We start from the raw sequence: 17,941 nt of genomic DNA on the forward strand, positions 1-17,941 counted from the left end.
CGAACGAAGAATTCGAAGAATGATGACAGAATAGAATATTATCATTTGCCCGCGCTATATATAGACGCATCGACATAATCATCAATTTTTATACGCTTCCAAAACAAGAATCTCCTTGCCCCAGAATGGCGAGCCAGCAAACCAAACGCGCATTTCTGATTGCGAGATTCTTAGTGGTTGATACGGCAGAGCTTTCTTTGTTTGGTTCGTTGTACGATACTGAGTAGCCAGCAATCCAAAAACTCTTCCTTTTTAATGAAAGACCGGGAGTGGGGCATTTCATGAAGCATTTTGAAATTTGCTATCAGCCAATCAGATGCAAGAATTTCAGTAGCTTGTAACAGTTTGTCAGAAAAATATCTGACCAAGCTGCTTTATGAGATGCCCCCCTGACTTCAATCTCTGTGGTCTGTCGCCGAGTGCCTCATGAAATCATGAGGCATCTCATACTTCTTAAGACTTTTCGTTTACGTAGAACCACTGTCTAATGTTTGAAAGGGTGGTCTTTGTTTATTCCCCCAAAGATGACATCTAGTGAGTTACTGTTGTAGTTGATAAATACTTTACTGTCTATATTCAATAAAGTGTATTTCCACATATCCATTGGAGGTTATTATTACACGGTCATCGACAGGATTTGCTTTGCTTTGTGTGTTCGTTTGTCTGGTCGATATTTACGTATTGCTAGCCCATAGAACTCGACAACCATGTGATGTTTCATGAGATTGACCTTGACGGTGTTATCATCTGGAAAAATAGGTTCAAAGTTGCACCTTTAAAGGTGCAGAACAATGTCATTTTGTGAGCACCTTAACTGGTGCAACCTTGCACCTTCCAACCCATAAAGGTGCAACTTTGCACCCTTTGCACCCTTAAATGTGCAGATTAATGTCACACTAAAGGAGTACCTTCACTGGTGCAACATTATACCTTTAAAGGTACGCCCAGTGTGACATTGGTAAAGGTGCAAAGTTAAACATATTTTTCGAATAGAGTGGAGCTACTTTAGAGCAGAGCGCTTCGATTCAATTCAATTCAACTCCGTTAATTCGTCCAATGAAAAAAAAATACAGGAAATTCAGCGTGAGATTTTTACATAATGTAAATGATGGTGCTTACATAAAAAAAGAAAAATAAACGTCAAGAACACGAAATAGTACATCATAAATGAATACCTGTATAAAGGCATGACTAAAAAGTAATTGGCATAATGTTAAAATCTCCAAAAATCTTTCTCTGTTGCCTACACAACCGTTCCCAGTCCCAGCTCCCCCCCCCACCCGCGATAAACTGAAACAACCGCAACAAACTCGCCCTGAAAAAGCGACACAAAAAGCAAAATTTAGCGCCTGCGTAAACAATAACAGTAATTACATCATTTATATGATTTCCTCTTGAATTCCACAAATATTGAACATAATCATTATACAAATTATCTTAGATATATATTGATAATGAATGTAATAATATGTCAGTTGCCAGAATTTAAAAAAAATGAAACAAAGGGAAGATTGACAGAAGAGAAGAGGAAGGGACAGGTCAGAGGGAAGATGGCGCCTAAAAACAATTCCTAAACATAAACATCAATAAATATTATATCATGAGTCATGAAATTGTAAGATCCCAAGATCAAGTGATGACGGTGATAGTGATTATGAAGATGACGATGATAATGGCGGTGAAGCTGAAAATGAAGATTGTGATAATGTTGCTGTGAAGATAATGGTGGTGGTGATGATGATGATGATGATGATGAAGGTGATAACAATGGTGATATAAGGCATAAGGTCGTCGGTGCAGTTTTAGTCCAGTACTCTACATCAGTTCCAATTAACGGGTACTATTGAAATCTCTAATTGCAAATGACATGACATTTAGCTTTTGGCTTTTATATTGATATGTGCTCATCAAATCTACATATTTTACGACATACAAAAAAAAAACCCTGATGCATCACTCCTCAATCACGATAATTTTGCTAACGTTATGTGTAGCAAAGTCGGCGACTTAGGAGTTTCCAAATTGAGTTGTGGGCTCTTTACCTCACCTCTTTTGGAAAGAATACTTTCTGATAAAAGCTCCTCCTGATATGACTTTTACAAATCTTGCAACTTTTCTTTAAACGACGCAGACACACACACAGACACACATACAGACTCACACACGGACATACAAACATAATCCATTATGCACTGAGTCTGGTGAATGAATAGACATTAACACGTCTTAATGGACCGCGAGACTTTGTGGAGACATGTTATAGCGATGACAATTATATCGATTTCCGATGACAGAAGTCAAGAATAGTGACGCGATAAATGACCATTACTGTCTCTTCTTCTTCATGGATGTTTGTATTGTGTCATTCGACCAGTTGTAACTCCACAATCAACTTTGTTCTCTGAAAGGAGGTTCTCTGATCAACCAAGCATTCAAATCAACTCTCTTCTTCAGTCTTCACAGACCAACATTACTGTATTCATCAGAAAGAGTTATCGACGAAGTATTAAGCGAGTTGATTTGTTCGGACCTTTGAACAATGCCGTCCTGATACATTTTGGAAGGCTTTTTTTCTTTAGGTACCGCTTAAACCTACGAAACTTTATGACTACTATTATGCCAAGTGGCTGAGTGTGAAATATAAGGTAAGTTTCTATCGTGTTTCCAGCTCTCAACTTCCCGCTGGGCAGTTGCAGCGGTTAAGCAGCGGTTGCATGGAACATTACATTCCCTCTTCTCTTCTCTGAGCACCATATTCATAGGCATAACAGAGCGAAATGGGGGGAAACGTTTAAGGGAGATTAAAGACGGAGTTAAGGCATTTCTTATTTGTTTTCCGAGATCGATAGACTCTTTGTGACTCCACGGGGTATCCGTTTCTTCGCATTGTGGTCTCGAATTCAATAGCGCACTTGTGCAGAACCGGTCGGTAACGCCTCAATCGATACCAAAGATATAGATACATCTGTGTGTCTCGACCCCTTTGACATCGTACTTTTCTTTCACCCACCCCCTCCCAATCCATCCCAAAACCTGGGCGACCCAATTGATATCCGTCAAACCCCCATCACTTGCCAGACAGCCGATTGAGCTTTCTTATTTTCTCTCTTTTAGCTGCTCGCTCACCGTACTTAACTAAATCAAAGGGACCCCCAGGACTCTTCCGATTCAGCTAATCTTCGGAATGCATTCTTGAATATTAACTTTCAGTTACATAAAGAGTTTTCATCTGCATGTCACAGACACGGACGGGTGACAATATCGTCAAAAAGGAAACGGGGGGGGGGGGGGAAATAAACACACTAGAATATCTTTTTTTGCCAGTCTGTGCTGAATCCGCATCAATCAATCAATCGATCAGCATTCACCAAAGAATAATATAATTTGTTTAGTGATGAATGAGTATTACTGAAAAGGGATTGCTTGTCAGCAAAAAAAAAAAAAGTAGTGAAAATTTATGTGGTATATGGATTGTGATATATATTTGGCAAAATAATTCATCAGAGTGTAAGGATTATGAAATTGATGTAAAACATTGTTTACTTTTATTGCCTAATGTGTTTCCATCGATGAAGAATAACTTTTTAAAAAACAAAACAGGGCAAAATTTATTCTGTATCGAAACGCTTCAAGTAGTAACTATTCGTTATCTTGAGCGAAATGTTCACTTCGTCAAAGTAGAAATGCTTTACTTTGCTAAACGCTGAGCATCTCATCACCGAAGATTAGCTTTCGAAGTGAATTGTTTTAGAATATATAAATTTAGCAAAATAACGATAGTTCAATCATTCTTCTGCCTTGTGTTTATTGCAACCTCAAGTTTCGTCTGGATTAAAGAGAAAGACAGGGGGAGCACAAGTAATGTCCCGTTGACAAATAGATCTAACAATTTACATCATCATTTTTTCAGGCTAGTTGATATTCATCTATGCCTTACCCCGCCCCCTCCCCCCTCCATAAGAAAAAAATAAATAAAAACGCCTAAGAATCATTGGATTATGCTAATAAATGGTAGTTCTGATGGGATTTCGCTCGCTATCATTACGTTATTGTTGATTATGTGCCTCGTGTAATCAAAGGAATCATTATTACAAATGTTGCTAATTTTTGTGTCAATTCCCTTCTGGTGAGGGAGTTTGCCACATAACTACGCAGAAAAAACGTGCATAGTTCGTTTTTTTTTTTTGTATTTCTTTTTCCTTTGGCTCATATAGATAACTATACAAAACAAAAAACCCCTCGTACGTTCGATAGTAAAACTACGTTTATTCATTTATAAAAGCAAGATACACCGTGCATTCCCCATTTTACGATCACGTTAACTTGTTCCAGCGAAGTAAAAATTCAGGCTCCCATATTTTCATCTACATTAAAGTTTATAAAAAAAAAATTTCGATATAACAAAAGAAAATCGCTGGTTCCGGTGAATTCATTATAATGAGAGTGCATTGAACATAGAAGTTCATTCGATAAACACTTTTTTGTCGCGGCCAGAAAAAAAAAAAACCAAAACGATAATGGCGTGGACTGCCGCCGGTATGAATGATTAAAATAAGTTGTAATGCTGCCAGCCTTGACATTACTATATAACTTCTATGATAACTGCTCTCATGCAACCTTATGTTTATGAGGAATGTAGAAATACTAACATCTTCTTTAAAGAGATTGAACAGACAATGAAAAGAAGGAAACTTTTTAGAAACGTTTATATCTATCGGAACTCCCTTTCCCCTGTGAAACATTGCTTCAAACTTAATGCAGGTTGTGGTGGTTTTCGAGGTTTGTATGTTTGCTTGCTTTTTGGACGTAATTTTTTCTTTGATAATATTTCTGGTATAGTACGATGGAATTCAGATCAGTATAGGTGCGGGCAGTCGTGAGGTTAACGATTTGAGAACATTGCTTCTTCTTTTTTCGTACATGATCAGACTACAAGTCAATCTTTCTCAGTTGCGATCTTGCTCTGAAACGTTTTGTGTTTTCTTTGCTTTGTTTTGCTTTGTCTTTCTGTTTCGTTACTGCCAAGCAGACTTGCAATTTGGTATCTCCATGCCTTAGTGATTAAGGGTTCATCGTTCAACTGCAACTCTTCCCAAGGGACAGGAGTTCTATATTACCTCATGCGCGCACACGTGCACACCCGAATTCAACGGAAGAGGGAAGCTTTACACCCTCTACATAAAACGGCCTGCACCTCTTGGCTGCTCAAGAGTTTAAACCTGTTTTTCATGAGATCAAAAACGGGGATTCCTATACTATAATACTCGAAGTTGTTGTTGTTGTCGCGGCCTTATGTATTTCCTGTTTTATTTCGGCGTTGCTGGTTTGTCTATCTCCTCCCGAGCCGTCGGCTCCGGGCAGCTGCGACCGGTGCCGTCGGCCGCAGGAGAGTATCCTACATCGAATGGCGCGGGTTTCGTCCCCTCTCCGCCTCCGTGTCGACGTCGAGGACGAAAAAGAAAAATTAATTAGCAACATGCATAATGCATTTTTGTGCGTGACGAAAGAGCCCAGCGTTTCAATATTCACGGACCCTGCGCTGGCCTCCTGCTTTCTCGATCTTCCATCTTTTAGCTTGCAGAGACACTGGGAAATACTAAAGATGATGGTGCAGCGAAATCTCTGACATCTTCCGGCGGACGCGCACGCACACACACAATGTACCTCGCAGAACTCTACACACTCTACACTGTGTGTATAGTTCTGTGATGTACCTTTGCCTCCGCCTGTTACGTGTACTGAATGTATTGACGATGGTTATACGAATCTGTGTGTGCGTCATGATATGGACTGCAAGGGCATTTACGTACAGTTCGCCATTATTGGCGTCCCCAAATGAAAACAACGAACGTTGTTATGTAATTGTATTTTGCACAACTGCAGAATACTATATGCAGCTCAGGTACGTCATTTAGTTTGCTCGCCGTTTGCTCTCAAGTCCGATGTCATTGTACGCAGACTGTTTAACAGTTTAGGACGCGGCTAAATTATATTTGCCGATCGTACCCTTCCATATCAGATTACACGCGCAGCTGTGTCCATTCGTTTACTGCAGAGCTGCTGTAAGCATACATATTCATAAGATGAGCGGACGTAGAGGAAAACCTCGCTTTGCCGACCGCCTATTTTTAAAATTGCAAGTGGAAATAGAATGTGTGGTTCTATGGTCTATCAAACCAAGTTTTGGTGACAAAAAAAAGAGGGAGCAAATGAAGACGAATGCAGTGATGTATATATTCTTCGTTCTTCCATAACATGGGAAAAATATTAAAGAAAAAAAATACGAGGTCGTGAGACCCTACTCCCACGGGTGCCTATTAAACCTGATGACTATGATCTCCCCTCCCCAAATAATAACAATGATAATAATAATAATAATAATAATAATAATGATAATAATAATAATAGTAATAATAAGGATACTGATAATAATAATATAATAATAACTATAATAGGAGCAATAATTGTAGGCCTAATATTGATTATGATAATGTACAGTCTGAAGCAGATGTAGTTCTATATGATATATCAAGCCAAGTTTTGGTGATTAAAAACAAAAAGGAGGGAACAAAATTATGAAGACGAAAATATCTTATTTTTCTCTCATAACGTGGGGAAAAGAAACATGAAAAAAAAAACACAAAACAAACCGAGGCCTTGAGACCAGCCGTGGATTCCCGCGGGTGCCCGCGTGGATGCAAGAGCAGGGGGTAATCAAAGTCATAGTGTTAATATCTTCCCGTTTCGACGGGAACAACCTGTGGGCAGAACTTTCCGGGAATCTCATTTGCGTTTTTGGTAATTTTTCCCAGAATGTTTTTGTTTTTTGCCCTGCGGAGGTGGAAATGTGTGTGTGCGTGAGGGGGGAGTGGTGAGGGGCAACAAGACAACTGTTGGACTTCAACGGGTGCAAATAACCCCTCGAAACTCAAGTTCTATAATAAAAGCAAGTAGTGGCGGGAATGATCCCTACCAATGGACCGGATCGCCGGGCATATACTACAAAAATGTGGGTGGTCATTTAGAAGACAGCACAATTAACGAAAGAATGAGAAGACTTTTCTTTTTATTTCTTCAATAAAAATGTGCAAAATCGTATTATGAGAAAAAAAAAATAAATCCCCTCAGACCCGTGGATTTCCACGGGTGCTGCTAGTCCTATACTATAATACTCGAAGTTGTTGTTGTTGTCGCGGCCTTATGTATTTCCTGTTTTATTTCGGCGTTGCTGGTTTCTCTATCTCCTCCCGAGCCGTCGGCTCCGGGCAGTTGCGACCGGTGCCGTCGGCCGCAGGAGAGTATCCTACATCGAATGGCGTGGGTTTCGTCCCCTCTCCGCCTCCGTGTCGACGTCGAGGACGAAAAAGAAAAATTAATTAGCTACATGCATAATGCATTTTTGTGCGTGACGAAAGAGCCGAGCGTTTCAATATTCACAGAACCTGCGCTGGCCTCCTGCTTTCTCGATCTTCCATCTTTTAGCTTGCAGAGACACTGGGGGATACTAAAGATGATGGTGCAGCGAAATCTCTGACATCTTCCGGCGGACGCGCACGCACACACACACACAATGTACCTCGCAGAACTCTATACACACTCAACACTGTGTGTATATAGTTCTGTGATGTACCTTTGCCTCCGCCTGTTACGTGTACTGAATGTATTGACGATGGTTTCACGAATCTGTGTGTGCGTGACATGGACTACAAGGGCATTTACGTACAGTTCGCCATTATTGGCGTCCCCAAATGAAAACAACGAACGTTGGTTATGTAATTGTATTTTGCACAACTGCAGAATACTATATGCAGCTCAGGTACGTCATTTAGTTTGCTCGCCGTTTGCTCTCAAGTCCGGTGTCATTGTACGCAGACTGTTTAGGACGCGGCTAAATATATTTGCCGATCGTACCCTTACATATCAGATTACACGCGCAGCTGTGTCCATTCGTTTACTGCAGAGCTGCTGTAATCATACATATTCATAAGATGAGCGGACGTAGAGGAAAACCTCGCTTTGCCGACCGCCTATTTTTAAAATTGCAAGTGGAAATAGAATGTGTGGTTCTATGGTCTATCAAACCAAGTTTTGGTGACAAAAAAAGAGGGAGCAAATGAAGACGAATGCAGTGATGTATATATTCTTCTTTCTTCCATAACATGGGAAAAATATTAAAGAAAAAAAATACGAGGTCGTGAGAACCTACTCCCACGGGTGCCTATTAAACCTGATGACTATGATCTCCCCCTCCCCAAATAATAACAATGATGATAATAATAATAATAATAATAATAATGATAAGGATAATGATAATAATGATATAATAATAACAATTATAGGAGCAATAATTGTAGGCCTAATATTAATTATGATAATGTACAATCTGAAGCAGATGTAGTTCTATATTGATATGATATATCAAGCCAAGTTTTGGTGATTAAAAACAACAAGGAGGGAGCAAAATTATGAAGACGAAAATATCTTATTTTTCTCTCATAACGTGGGGAAAAGAAACATGAAAAAAAAACCACAAAACAAACCGAGGCCTTGAGACCAGCCGTGGATTCCCGCGGGTGCCCGCGTGGATCGATGCAAGAGCAGGGGGTAATCAAAGTCATAGTGTTAATATCTTCCCGTTTCAACGGGAACAACCTGTGGGCAGAACTTTCCGGGAATCTCATTTGCGTTTTTGGTAATTTTTCCCTGAATGTTTTTGTTTTTTGCCCTGCGGAGATGGAAATGTGTGTGTGCGTGAGGGGGGGGGGAGGGGTGAGGGGCAACAAGACAACTGTTGGACTTCAACGGGTGCAAATAACCCCTTAAAACTCAAGTTTTATAATAAAAGCAAGTAGTGGCGGGAATGATCCCTACCAATGGACCGGATCGCCTGGCATATACTACAAAAATGTATTATAAAATTTCTGGGAAGGGTGGTCATTTAGAAGACAGCACAATTAACGAAAGAATGAGAAGACTTTTCTTTTTATTTCTTCAATAAAAATGTGCAAAATCGTATTATGAGAAAAAAAAAATAAAACCCCTCAGACCCGTGGATTTCCACGGGTGCTGCTAGTATGGGGAAGAATAATATTCTAATCTCCGGACGGAGAATTTCGAGAATGATGACAAAAGGAACAGATTCAAATCAATTCAACACTACATCGACGCATCGACACACCACGTTTATGCCGCTTTCCCAGGGCCCTCCTTGCCCCGTTTATACGTGATGACGAGCCAGCAAATCAAACGGGCATCGGTGAATCCGCGATTTTCATTGGGTTGATAGTAGAGCTTTGTTTCTTACTGTATTTTTTATTTGTTTGTTTGTTTGTCTCATGCATGATGCTGAATAAACTACTGAATCGAGTGATAGTCGACTGATGCCGAGGAGATGAAAACAATTTGCCACCTCTATTCTCGTACAGCTATCACCAGTTTTTCTTTTTTGTTGATGTTTTGTTGATGTTTTGTTTTTTGGTTTTTTGGTTTGGTTTTTTTTTTTTTTTTTGCTTACACCAGTGCTTATGTATTAATGGTGGTTACATGAAATGAGGAAATTTTGGATCGGATCTTATATTTATTACTTTCCCATTGTTGTTGGTAGTTTGTTTTCTTTTTGTTTGTTTGTTTTTTCCACATAGAACAGAAGGCTTAGAATTACAACTGGCATGGTAGAGTTGAAAAAAGAACGGCAACTTTTGACAAAAGCTCATCCTAAATAGTGTCACATGTCCACGCTGTATCATCTTTTTATCTCTTTTTTTTTTCGTAAAGATCACGGTCAATAAAATCCTACATGGGCGTTAGAAACCAGTGTTGCTAGAGACGTAATCATATTTGACAAAAACTGACAATGCCTAATCCCACATATATATGTCTGACTAAATGCATGTTATTAAATGATGAAAGTGGCAGCTTACCTCGGCTATTTGCTCCTCCAAATTCTGGTGGCTTTCTGCGCCACCTTCATCTTCTCCTTTTCAAAAGACAAAATGACATGAAAACAAAATTAAAAGGTATAGCTTAATTTGCATCATGATAACTAGCCACTCACGGCCTGCCCTCAAACAAAAGCCTAATTCTCTATCTTTTTTCATATCATTCAAGTGTCAAGAGTTGATTGACTTTGTCTTTGACTTTTTCTAGAGCATTCCTTGGTCATTCTTGGTCAAATATTCCTTGACCTGATATCTAGAAGTTGATATGGTTGTTTTTTTTTATCGTTGTATCACTGGAGATTATTTTTTTGAACAGCATGATTACTGGGAAGGTTATTCATCACTTACAAATTAGAACTAACATTTTCATAACGATGTCTGCTTGTCCAGACGATACTTACTGGTCGATGTCGGTGCTTATGTGCTTATATCACTTCTTTATCGATAGTATGATAACCAGAACATTCCATCCTCATCAAATACAACAGTGTCACCTAAAATGGCTCTTTAAATCTATTCACACACATACATTCATCTACAAAAATTCTAAAAGAACTCGTTTGGGGCGAGCTCGTGTTTATACTATGCACCTTTTGGAATAACCTTGAAGAATAAGGCGCCCATATGATCTCTTCTTTGTCCTTTCGCACAATAGATGATGTCTGATTTGACTGATGGCATTTGATCAAACAGGGAAGAATATATGACACCGACAACGCAAACACTTCAATCATTTACTATTAGACAGCAACGTATTGGAATGAAGTCCTTGCTTTGAATACTGTATGACGGGAGTGAAAAATTACTGAATTTATGTGTTTTTCTTCTTATTTTGTTCGTTTCTTTTCTGTCTCCTTTCTACCCGAGGCTTTACCTTCCTGGGGGAGGTTCCCTGTCAATTCTTGTTGACTCGATGCCGCCATGTTGGAGAGTGGCCGTGTTGCCAATTTCACGTCATGCCTGCTATTGCTGCCTTCTGGTAGAGGACCGGCCTTATTGCACATCGGCGACAGCAGGGAGTCACATTCCGCATGTTGCAGAACGCATCAACTCATCAGTCACCTGCATGTGTTTGTGTGTATGTGTGTGTGTGTGTGTGTGTGTATGTGTGTGTATGTGTGTAACACCGAAACGGAAAGCAGGGAAGTTTGATGAGAAATCTACAAGAAAAAATAAATATAAAATGCATGCATCATTAACTTTTGTCTGCTATTATCCTACAGAGCAGAGAATTCGTAGCTTTGGTAGTCCGTCAATTGCTTTAACATAGTAGCTAGATTAAAAATCTGAGCAAACTTGAAAAAAAAATCAAAAGGCAGGATGAAATCGTCACGATCCAATCTCAGTCACAGTTCGGGATTTTTTAAAGTTATTTCTCGGTTTTCAGCCGGTTGTTGTACATAAATATACGTCCATACTTTGCTTCCAAAAAAAAAAGGAAACATAATTTCCCAACAAACAGAGGCTTGAAGTGTAGCAATGCTTCATAATGAATACCAACAAGAATTGGTAAGAGTGACAGTAATAACTCATTCCTTTCTTTCTACCAATACACGTGCAAAGGATGACACATTTATTTATTTGATACAGGTATAAAGGAGGAGACATTTTCACTCATTTCATACCGGGAAACAGACGAGCGCAACAATATAATCTAATTCAAAGTTTTGCATGCAGACCCGATGTCATATAAATTAATTATTAAGACAGAGACAGCGTAACCAACGATCAACGACCGTATTTAACAGTTTTGTAATGAAAATGCGATGTCAACTGGATGGATTATCATTTTCACGAAGAAAATGTCATGGCCTGCTCCGTTGTAGACGACCATGACGTGAATGCGACCCATGCGCGGCCAGCATCGACGTGCATTCCTCGTCATTTTCTAGTCCTTCCCCCACAGACAGACAAACAGACAGACACAGACAGACGCACACACAAACACACACACTATATTCTCATTTCGGAGAGGGACGTACATAGATCGTTTTCTTTCCTGCCCCGATTCGAGCAGCTGCAAATGAGATCTTGTAGCTTTTCCTTCTTCTCCTCAGGAGGTTTCATTAAAATCGCCAAGCGTTATTAGACTGTTTGCACTAGCCATTTTTTCTTTCTATTTGCGTGGGCATACATGCAGAGAAAGAGAGAGAAAAGCATCCTCCTTCAAAGCACGGCAGAATGGAAACAAATCAGAGCAATTTCCGTCGGGACAGGTCATGTATATCTATTGGCGTATCATCATTGACAGGTCATCTACATCTACTGGCGTTTATGAAATAGCCCGTAATCATAATTGACACAAAGTAGTAGAAATATGATTGACTACAGCGTGAGAAAGGAGGTATAAAGGGAGATAGAACATGGCAAAGGACAAACAAATTGATGCATTTGTATTCCCACCAGATGCGTTGCCTGAAATATTAGATGTTACTCATCCTATAACAAGTGTGTCTTCATAGCAACATAAAATATGTTGCTATGAAGACACAATTGTTATAAGGAGATTGTATAAATGAGTTATCAGGATATTAACATCTCCGATTATCAGATGGTTGACTGATATGACACCAAATGTCATTGCATGATACAAAAAGAAGTGAAAGATGACCTTAATCGGATGCTCTCAAGCCGAAGTCAAGGCAGGAAAAATGACACCACCACACACCTTTGCTTTCTCTCACTTGCTGACCCCAGGGAAGGCCCTCAACTTTCAGCTAAAATCCACTCCAGTCTGTATCCATACACTATTGAACTTGTCCTTATATTTCCTTGTGTGCGTCTATAATATCACAAGCTGGAAAGACCTCCAAGCAATCGTTAAGGTGGCATTAGAACTCTTGCAAGCTCCTACTTTGGAGAGCTGCTCCTCATTAAATGGGAAGTTGTAATCGGCCGGTACGCAGTGCTAACTTCAAGAACTTGTCGTGCTCGACAAAAGTGCTCATCACGCGGCGAGTGGGTACGATTGCTTGCCGGGGATGTGGTCGTATGGAAAGCTCGGATGGTTCACTGGCGAAGCACGTCCAATTCAAGTCGATAGGGACTTCAACTTGTTTAGTCGGCAACAAAAGTGTATTGGCGTGGCGCCTTTTGTCCCAGTGAATCAATGATTATTATTGTCGCACGAACGATGTCCAATATCAGGACTGGTGCTCGCAGTTACCAACCTTGTCAAACTACCGGAGTGACAGATTTGAATGTGTGGATTCACAGCAAAAGGAGGCAACTTAATGCTTGGTTTGAATTTGCGCATCACTCTATCTAGCACATTCATTTTAAGTAATAAACACCCGACATTCAGTCAGCCGACAACCGTCCTCGTAGCAGGGTGCGGCAAAAGCAGTACTGGGCAAAAGACCTATTTTTCGTCAATAATGTCCAGAAATCTGGAGCTCATCATCCTCTCAAGGTGTGACCAAACAAATCCCTAATGCCTCATAGTGTCCTAGTAAACCATGCTTCCATTCAAACATTGCAAACATCTGTTTGACGCCTTCCGATAAGGCTACATGCGACCGTGACGAGACGATGTTGCCCTAGGTATACAACACACAATATCTAATAAACGAATATACAGCGTCAATGTAAACTACATGTGTATGGCATCCCTCTGTAAACTTATTGATGATATTAAGCACTGCTCAAAATGAATATTTGGGTGTGTAACAGCTCTGTTCTATCGAGCGTAACAAAGATAAGAGATCAAAGGGCAATATGCCTTTATTAATAGAAAAGAATTCTAATTAAACGTGTCCTCTTAAGTCAAGTAAAATAGAATCGATTCCGACGCTAGTCACTTGTCAATCGGCCAACAATGCCAGACTACCCCTGACGAGTTATTTATAGAAAGTTTTAATCGTTTAAGTGGCAGATCGCTACATACCCGTGACTTCTATAACGCCCCAAATCCCTTCGCATCGACCCTCCCCATAGTAATAGAGGCTCACGTTTCAGAAACGTGCACTTGACTGAAAGTTTGACGAAAACGTTTTGCGTATATACAGCAAACGGGTTAAATCGCAATTATTTGAAGCAGGCAGCAGTGTCCTCTTGCGTTGAGCGTGAGCTCCGTTTTAACTATTGAAATCAATATCAAACTCGATCCTCACTGAAGTTGAATTCAGTATTGAAGTAAAGAGTAAATTTGTCCCATTAAGAGGTGTTTAGAGTATGCCTTGTCAAAGGACACCATCATACACCTATACAGGAAGATTAATATTCGACAGTTATCTGTTTAGTGATGAACACTATTGTATTTTCAACAAAAAAGGAATTTGACTTTTGTAAACAAGCAAGCAAACAAATAAAAACAATACAGAAACGGAGAAATCGGGCTTTTGACCCCCTGGTAGAAATCTTCCATGGGCATGACCTTGCCAGGAAAGTAACGTGAAGAAAGTATTTCTTGTTCTTGAATGGCCATTATACTCCCGCAAATAAAGCAAATTTTCTGAAGATTTGTTTTTAAATGGAGAAGAAACTTGTTAGGGGCTATAACATCAGTAGTTGCATTGACCTCATTCATGTTTCTATTTTTGAGTGTGTGTTTTTTATTCCGTATGTGAAAAATTAATTGTTCTTTTGTATAGTTATAGATAAATTGTAATCGTAAGTCGTTCAGTTACAGTGTACATACTGTTCGCAATCACTGTCACTTCAAAGGACAGGGGATTTCGGCAGTTAAAAGTTGCAGGTATGAGAGAGTTTTGCCTTTGAATATAAAAAGGAAATTACACAAATAATTCTGTGTCATTTCCTGCATGCCATGCCATTTTCATCGAAGTTGTAAGCAATGAGATATGAAAGCAAGTCAATACTTTTTCACCCTTATATTTGGATCTTACACTCATCGAATAAACATCACAGAGTGATTGTTGCTTGCATACCGTTTGTATCTTCGGCCTAATCTCCTTGTGCCGACAGACTGATAGATATTTGGTTTATATTCATTTAAGCTGGCATGTCCTTCATTTATATATGCCTTGCTTATAATCTGAGATGTGAAATAGTGAATTCCAAACCAGCATAGACATATCAATCTTTCAATGTCGATCACATTTTATATGATTATTCAAATGCAAGATACATTCCCCACTACGATATCAAAAAAGTCACCGACATTGTACAAATATATTTGGTGACACACCAATGAACTGATTCAAAGTAAAACTAAGTTATTAGTATCACTATGAAATTAAAGACCTGCAACTAATGAAAATAGGATGTGTGCGTGAATTATGGAAAGAGAGAAAGAGGGAACACAGATGAAGTCAAAGACTTTTCCTCGAAGATTTCTTTGAAACTATATCATGCTCAAGAGAACATTTTTCGGCATGTTGATCTTGTTAAAAGACCAAAGGGACTCTAAGAACAATCAATTCGACGTACCCTCCCCCCCCTTCCATCTTTCCTTACCCACCAACTCCTACACTAGTTTGGATATCAGGACTTTGAATCAAATATGGATTTATAGACGAAATAGAAATGTATATAAATCAACGCGTTACTAATAGCAAGGAACATCTCCATGGCAACCGACAAGCTTATGTTCAAGCTCATTTAACCTTCTTGGGAATGGCAAATGATGATACCATCGGTTTTCGTGTACGAAGCGGAAGATGACAGAAATAACGAAAGAAAAATGCGTATACACTTCTTATTTTACTTAAGGTGTTTTTGTAAATGCTGTAAAGTATGACACATTCGATGCCAAAGTTTGCAGAGCAAAAGCAAGTCATCATTATAGAAAGAGAGAGTGAAAGAGCAAAAAGAGAGGAAAGACGTAAGCCAGGTAGCAATGCAATGGACGGTGTACCCTCTACGCCTGATATTTTGTTCCACATATCAATTAAAAGCTACGTGCAGGGAGGCATATACCACGGAACATAGTAATTGCTCCAAGCCTTTTCTTACCAGATACCAGATGCCTGCGGTTTTGGAAAGAAGTGTCTCAGTTGAATTTTGTGGTTTGCTGCAATCTCCTAGATTTTCTCTGGCCGGCACACTTTTGACTTTTGAGCACACAATAGTAGTGCAAGTATATAGGGTAGAATAGAGTTGAGGAAGAGTAGAGCGGATCTAAAATTTGTATATCACACAAATTACGCGTGGTTTGAGAATGCTAAGCTTCATGGCGTCACTCGGTGGGAGCACTGGTCAATGCCTTCAAGATATTTGATCGCCCCGCCGAGGTAAACAAGCATGAATCTTAAATCAAATCCAGGATACATCGCTCTTGAATGCAGCCACAGCGTATCATAATCCCCTCCACACACACACACACACACACACACACACACACACACACACACACACACACACACACACACACACACACACACACACACAAACATCAAAGAAATAACGGTTTTTGAAAACCAAGTGCAACAACGAGATATATTGAAAACCATTCATTCTTTTGTGTGGACACCAACTTCAAAAAAGATCTTCAAATGAGCTTTGGTTTTTTCCCCTTCATTAATTTTGAAGATGTGTTTTCTAATTGTTCGCGATTTTAGGGTTTAATTCAGGCTTCACACAAAGTTGAATTCATGATGTTAAATCATAAAGGAGATGAGTTTGACAAAATGTTGTTGTTGCCTTTAGAGTAGGAATATGGATAAAACTTGATTGTTGTGACTACAGTGTAAACTGTGTAACTTGTGATTGACGCCCTTCCCTATGTGTGCTATGGGGGAAGGGGTCTTTCAGAGAGCTGTGCTCTCGACATTTTCAATTATGGCGGTTCTTTTCATGTATGGACAGTGTTTTTTTTTTCTCATGAAAAGCTCTTGTCACTTTTCGACTTTGATTTTTTCCTTTTTTCAACAACGACTGCTAATCATTTGTAAGTTTTGTGATTTTATGTGATTGTGAAACAATCAAACACATAATTTAGACAAAAAAACTTGAAGATGCGACAAATTGTCCAGCTCCATTTTTTTTAAATCTCGATAATTTGCCCTGCACAATGTGTGTGAATTGCACTCCAAGAAACCTTCCATTTTTTCATTCCACAATGCATTTCTCCACACCTGGGTCCCGTTTCATAAAACTTGTCCTCAGTGACAAGTTGTCATAGATGTGACAAGCTACTGAAATCCTCGCATCTGATTGGCTGAGAGCAAATTTGTTCATAGAAATGTGGCAGTTGTCACTGAGGACAAGTTTTATGAAAAGAGCCCCAGGTCCGCCCAAGTCACGCCCCGGCCATTGTTTGGGCATGCGCAGTCAGGAGATGCAATTCATCAGCAGTTGAGTGTGTTTGTGTGAGTTGTGTGAACGGGGACAAATAGATTCGATTTTCTCATCGCGATGCGAAAAAAAAGATATTTTTTTCCCTCTGTGTGAATATGCTCTTACTGTCCCCTTGACGTTGACTGCTATCAGCAGGGGTGAAAACGTAGGACTTCCATCTTGCCTTAAGCTTTGTGAGGATTCTGAATCATCAGTTTAAGCATCGATTGTCGTCTACGCCTTTATCCCATGCACTCAAGGCTTAGTTGACGTTAAGAATGTCATTGTCAATACAAACTATTACCGATAGCCTTTTTTTCTTGATTTTTTTTTCATGATTAACGAGGCAAAGCGCAAATCCAAAGTTTCGTTTCATTGGATTATTGAAAGCTCGCCCAACAACAACAACAACAACAACAACAACAACAACAACAACAACAACAACAACAACAACAACAACAAACAAGATCTTGAAAAAAAAAGTATTGTGAAAAGTTTGGGCACAACCAGTAAGAGTTCGGGATCATCGGACCGTGCCTCGATTCTGCTGTTCGATCCTACTGCCCACTTAGGGTTTGGTACGTAAGACGTCATTGTCAAGGCCAATTACCATTCTTGTTGTGTTTAATCATGAGTAACAAGGCATTGCCAAATTCCACAGCTTATTTCATTGCAGTGTAGAAGGCTTGCCACTTGTTCCAAAAAAAAAAATCAATCGAACAAGAACAAGAATATGAAATAACTTGTTGTGAAAAGTCACCGGG

At 39.5% G+C, this 17,941-nt stretch overlaps 1 protein-coding gene across 1 annotated transcript in view; it reads right to left on the bottom strand.

Annotated features, from left to right (window-relative positions):
- The window catches only part of LOC139737915 (uncharacterized), a 28,102-nt gene extending 17,241 nt beyond the window's left edge, over window positions 1-10,861 (bottom strand). The window contains exons 1-2 of the mRNA XM_071648582.1: window positions 10,813-10,861; window positions 9,921-9,976 (exon numbers count right to left, since the gene is read on the bottom strand). Coding sequence (XP_071504683.1) covers window positions 9,921-9,976; window positions 10,813-10,861 — 105 coding nt within the window. The remainder of the gene's footprint in view (window positions 1-9,920; window positions 9,977-10,812) is intronic.
- Window positions 10,862-17,941: the final 7,080 nt, after the last annotated feature.

The sequence above is a fragment of the Diadema antillarum genome, unplaced genomic scaffold, assembly GCF_040938485.1.
Source record: "Diadema antillarum isolate AM-2024a unplaced genomic scaffold, OU_Dant_1.0 seq00000715_RagTag, whole genome shotgun sequence".
NCBI classification, from domain to species: Eukaryota; Metazoa; Echinodermata; class Echinoidea; order Diadematoida; family Diadematidae; genus Diadema; species Diadema antillarum.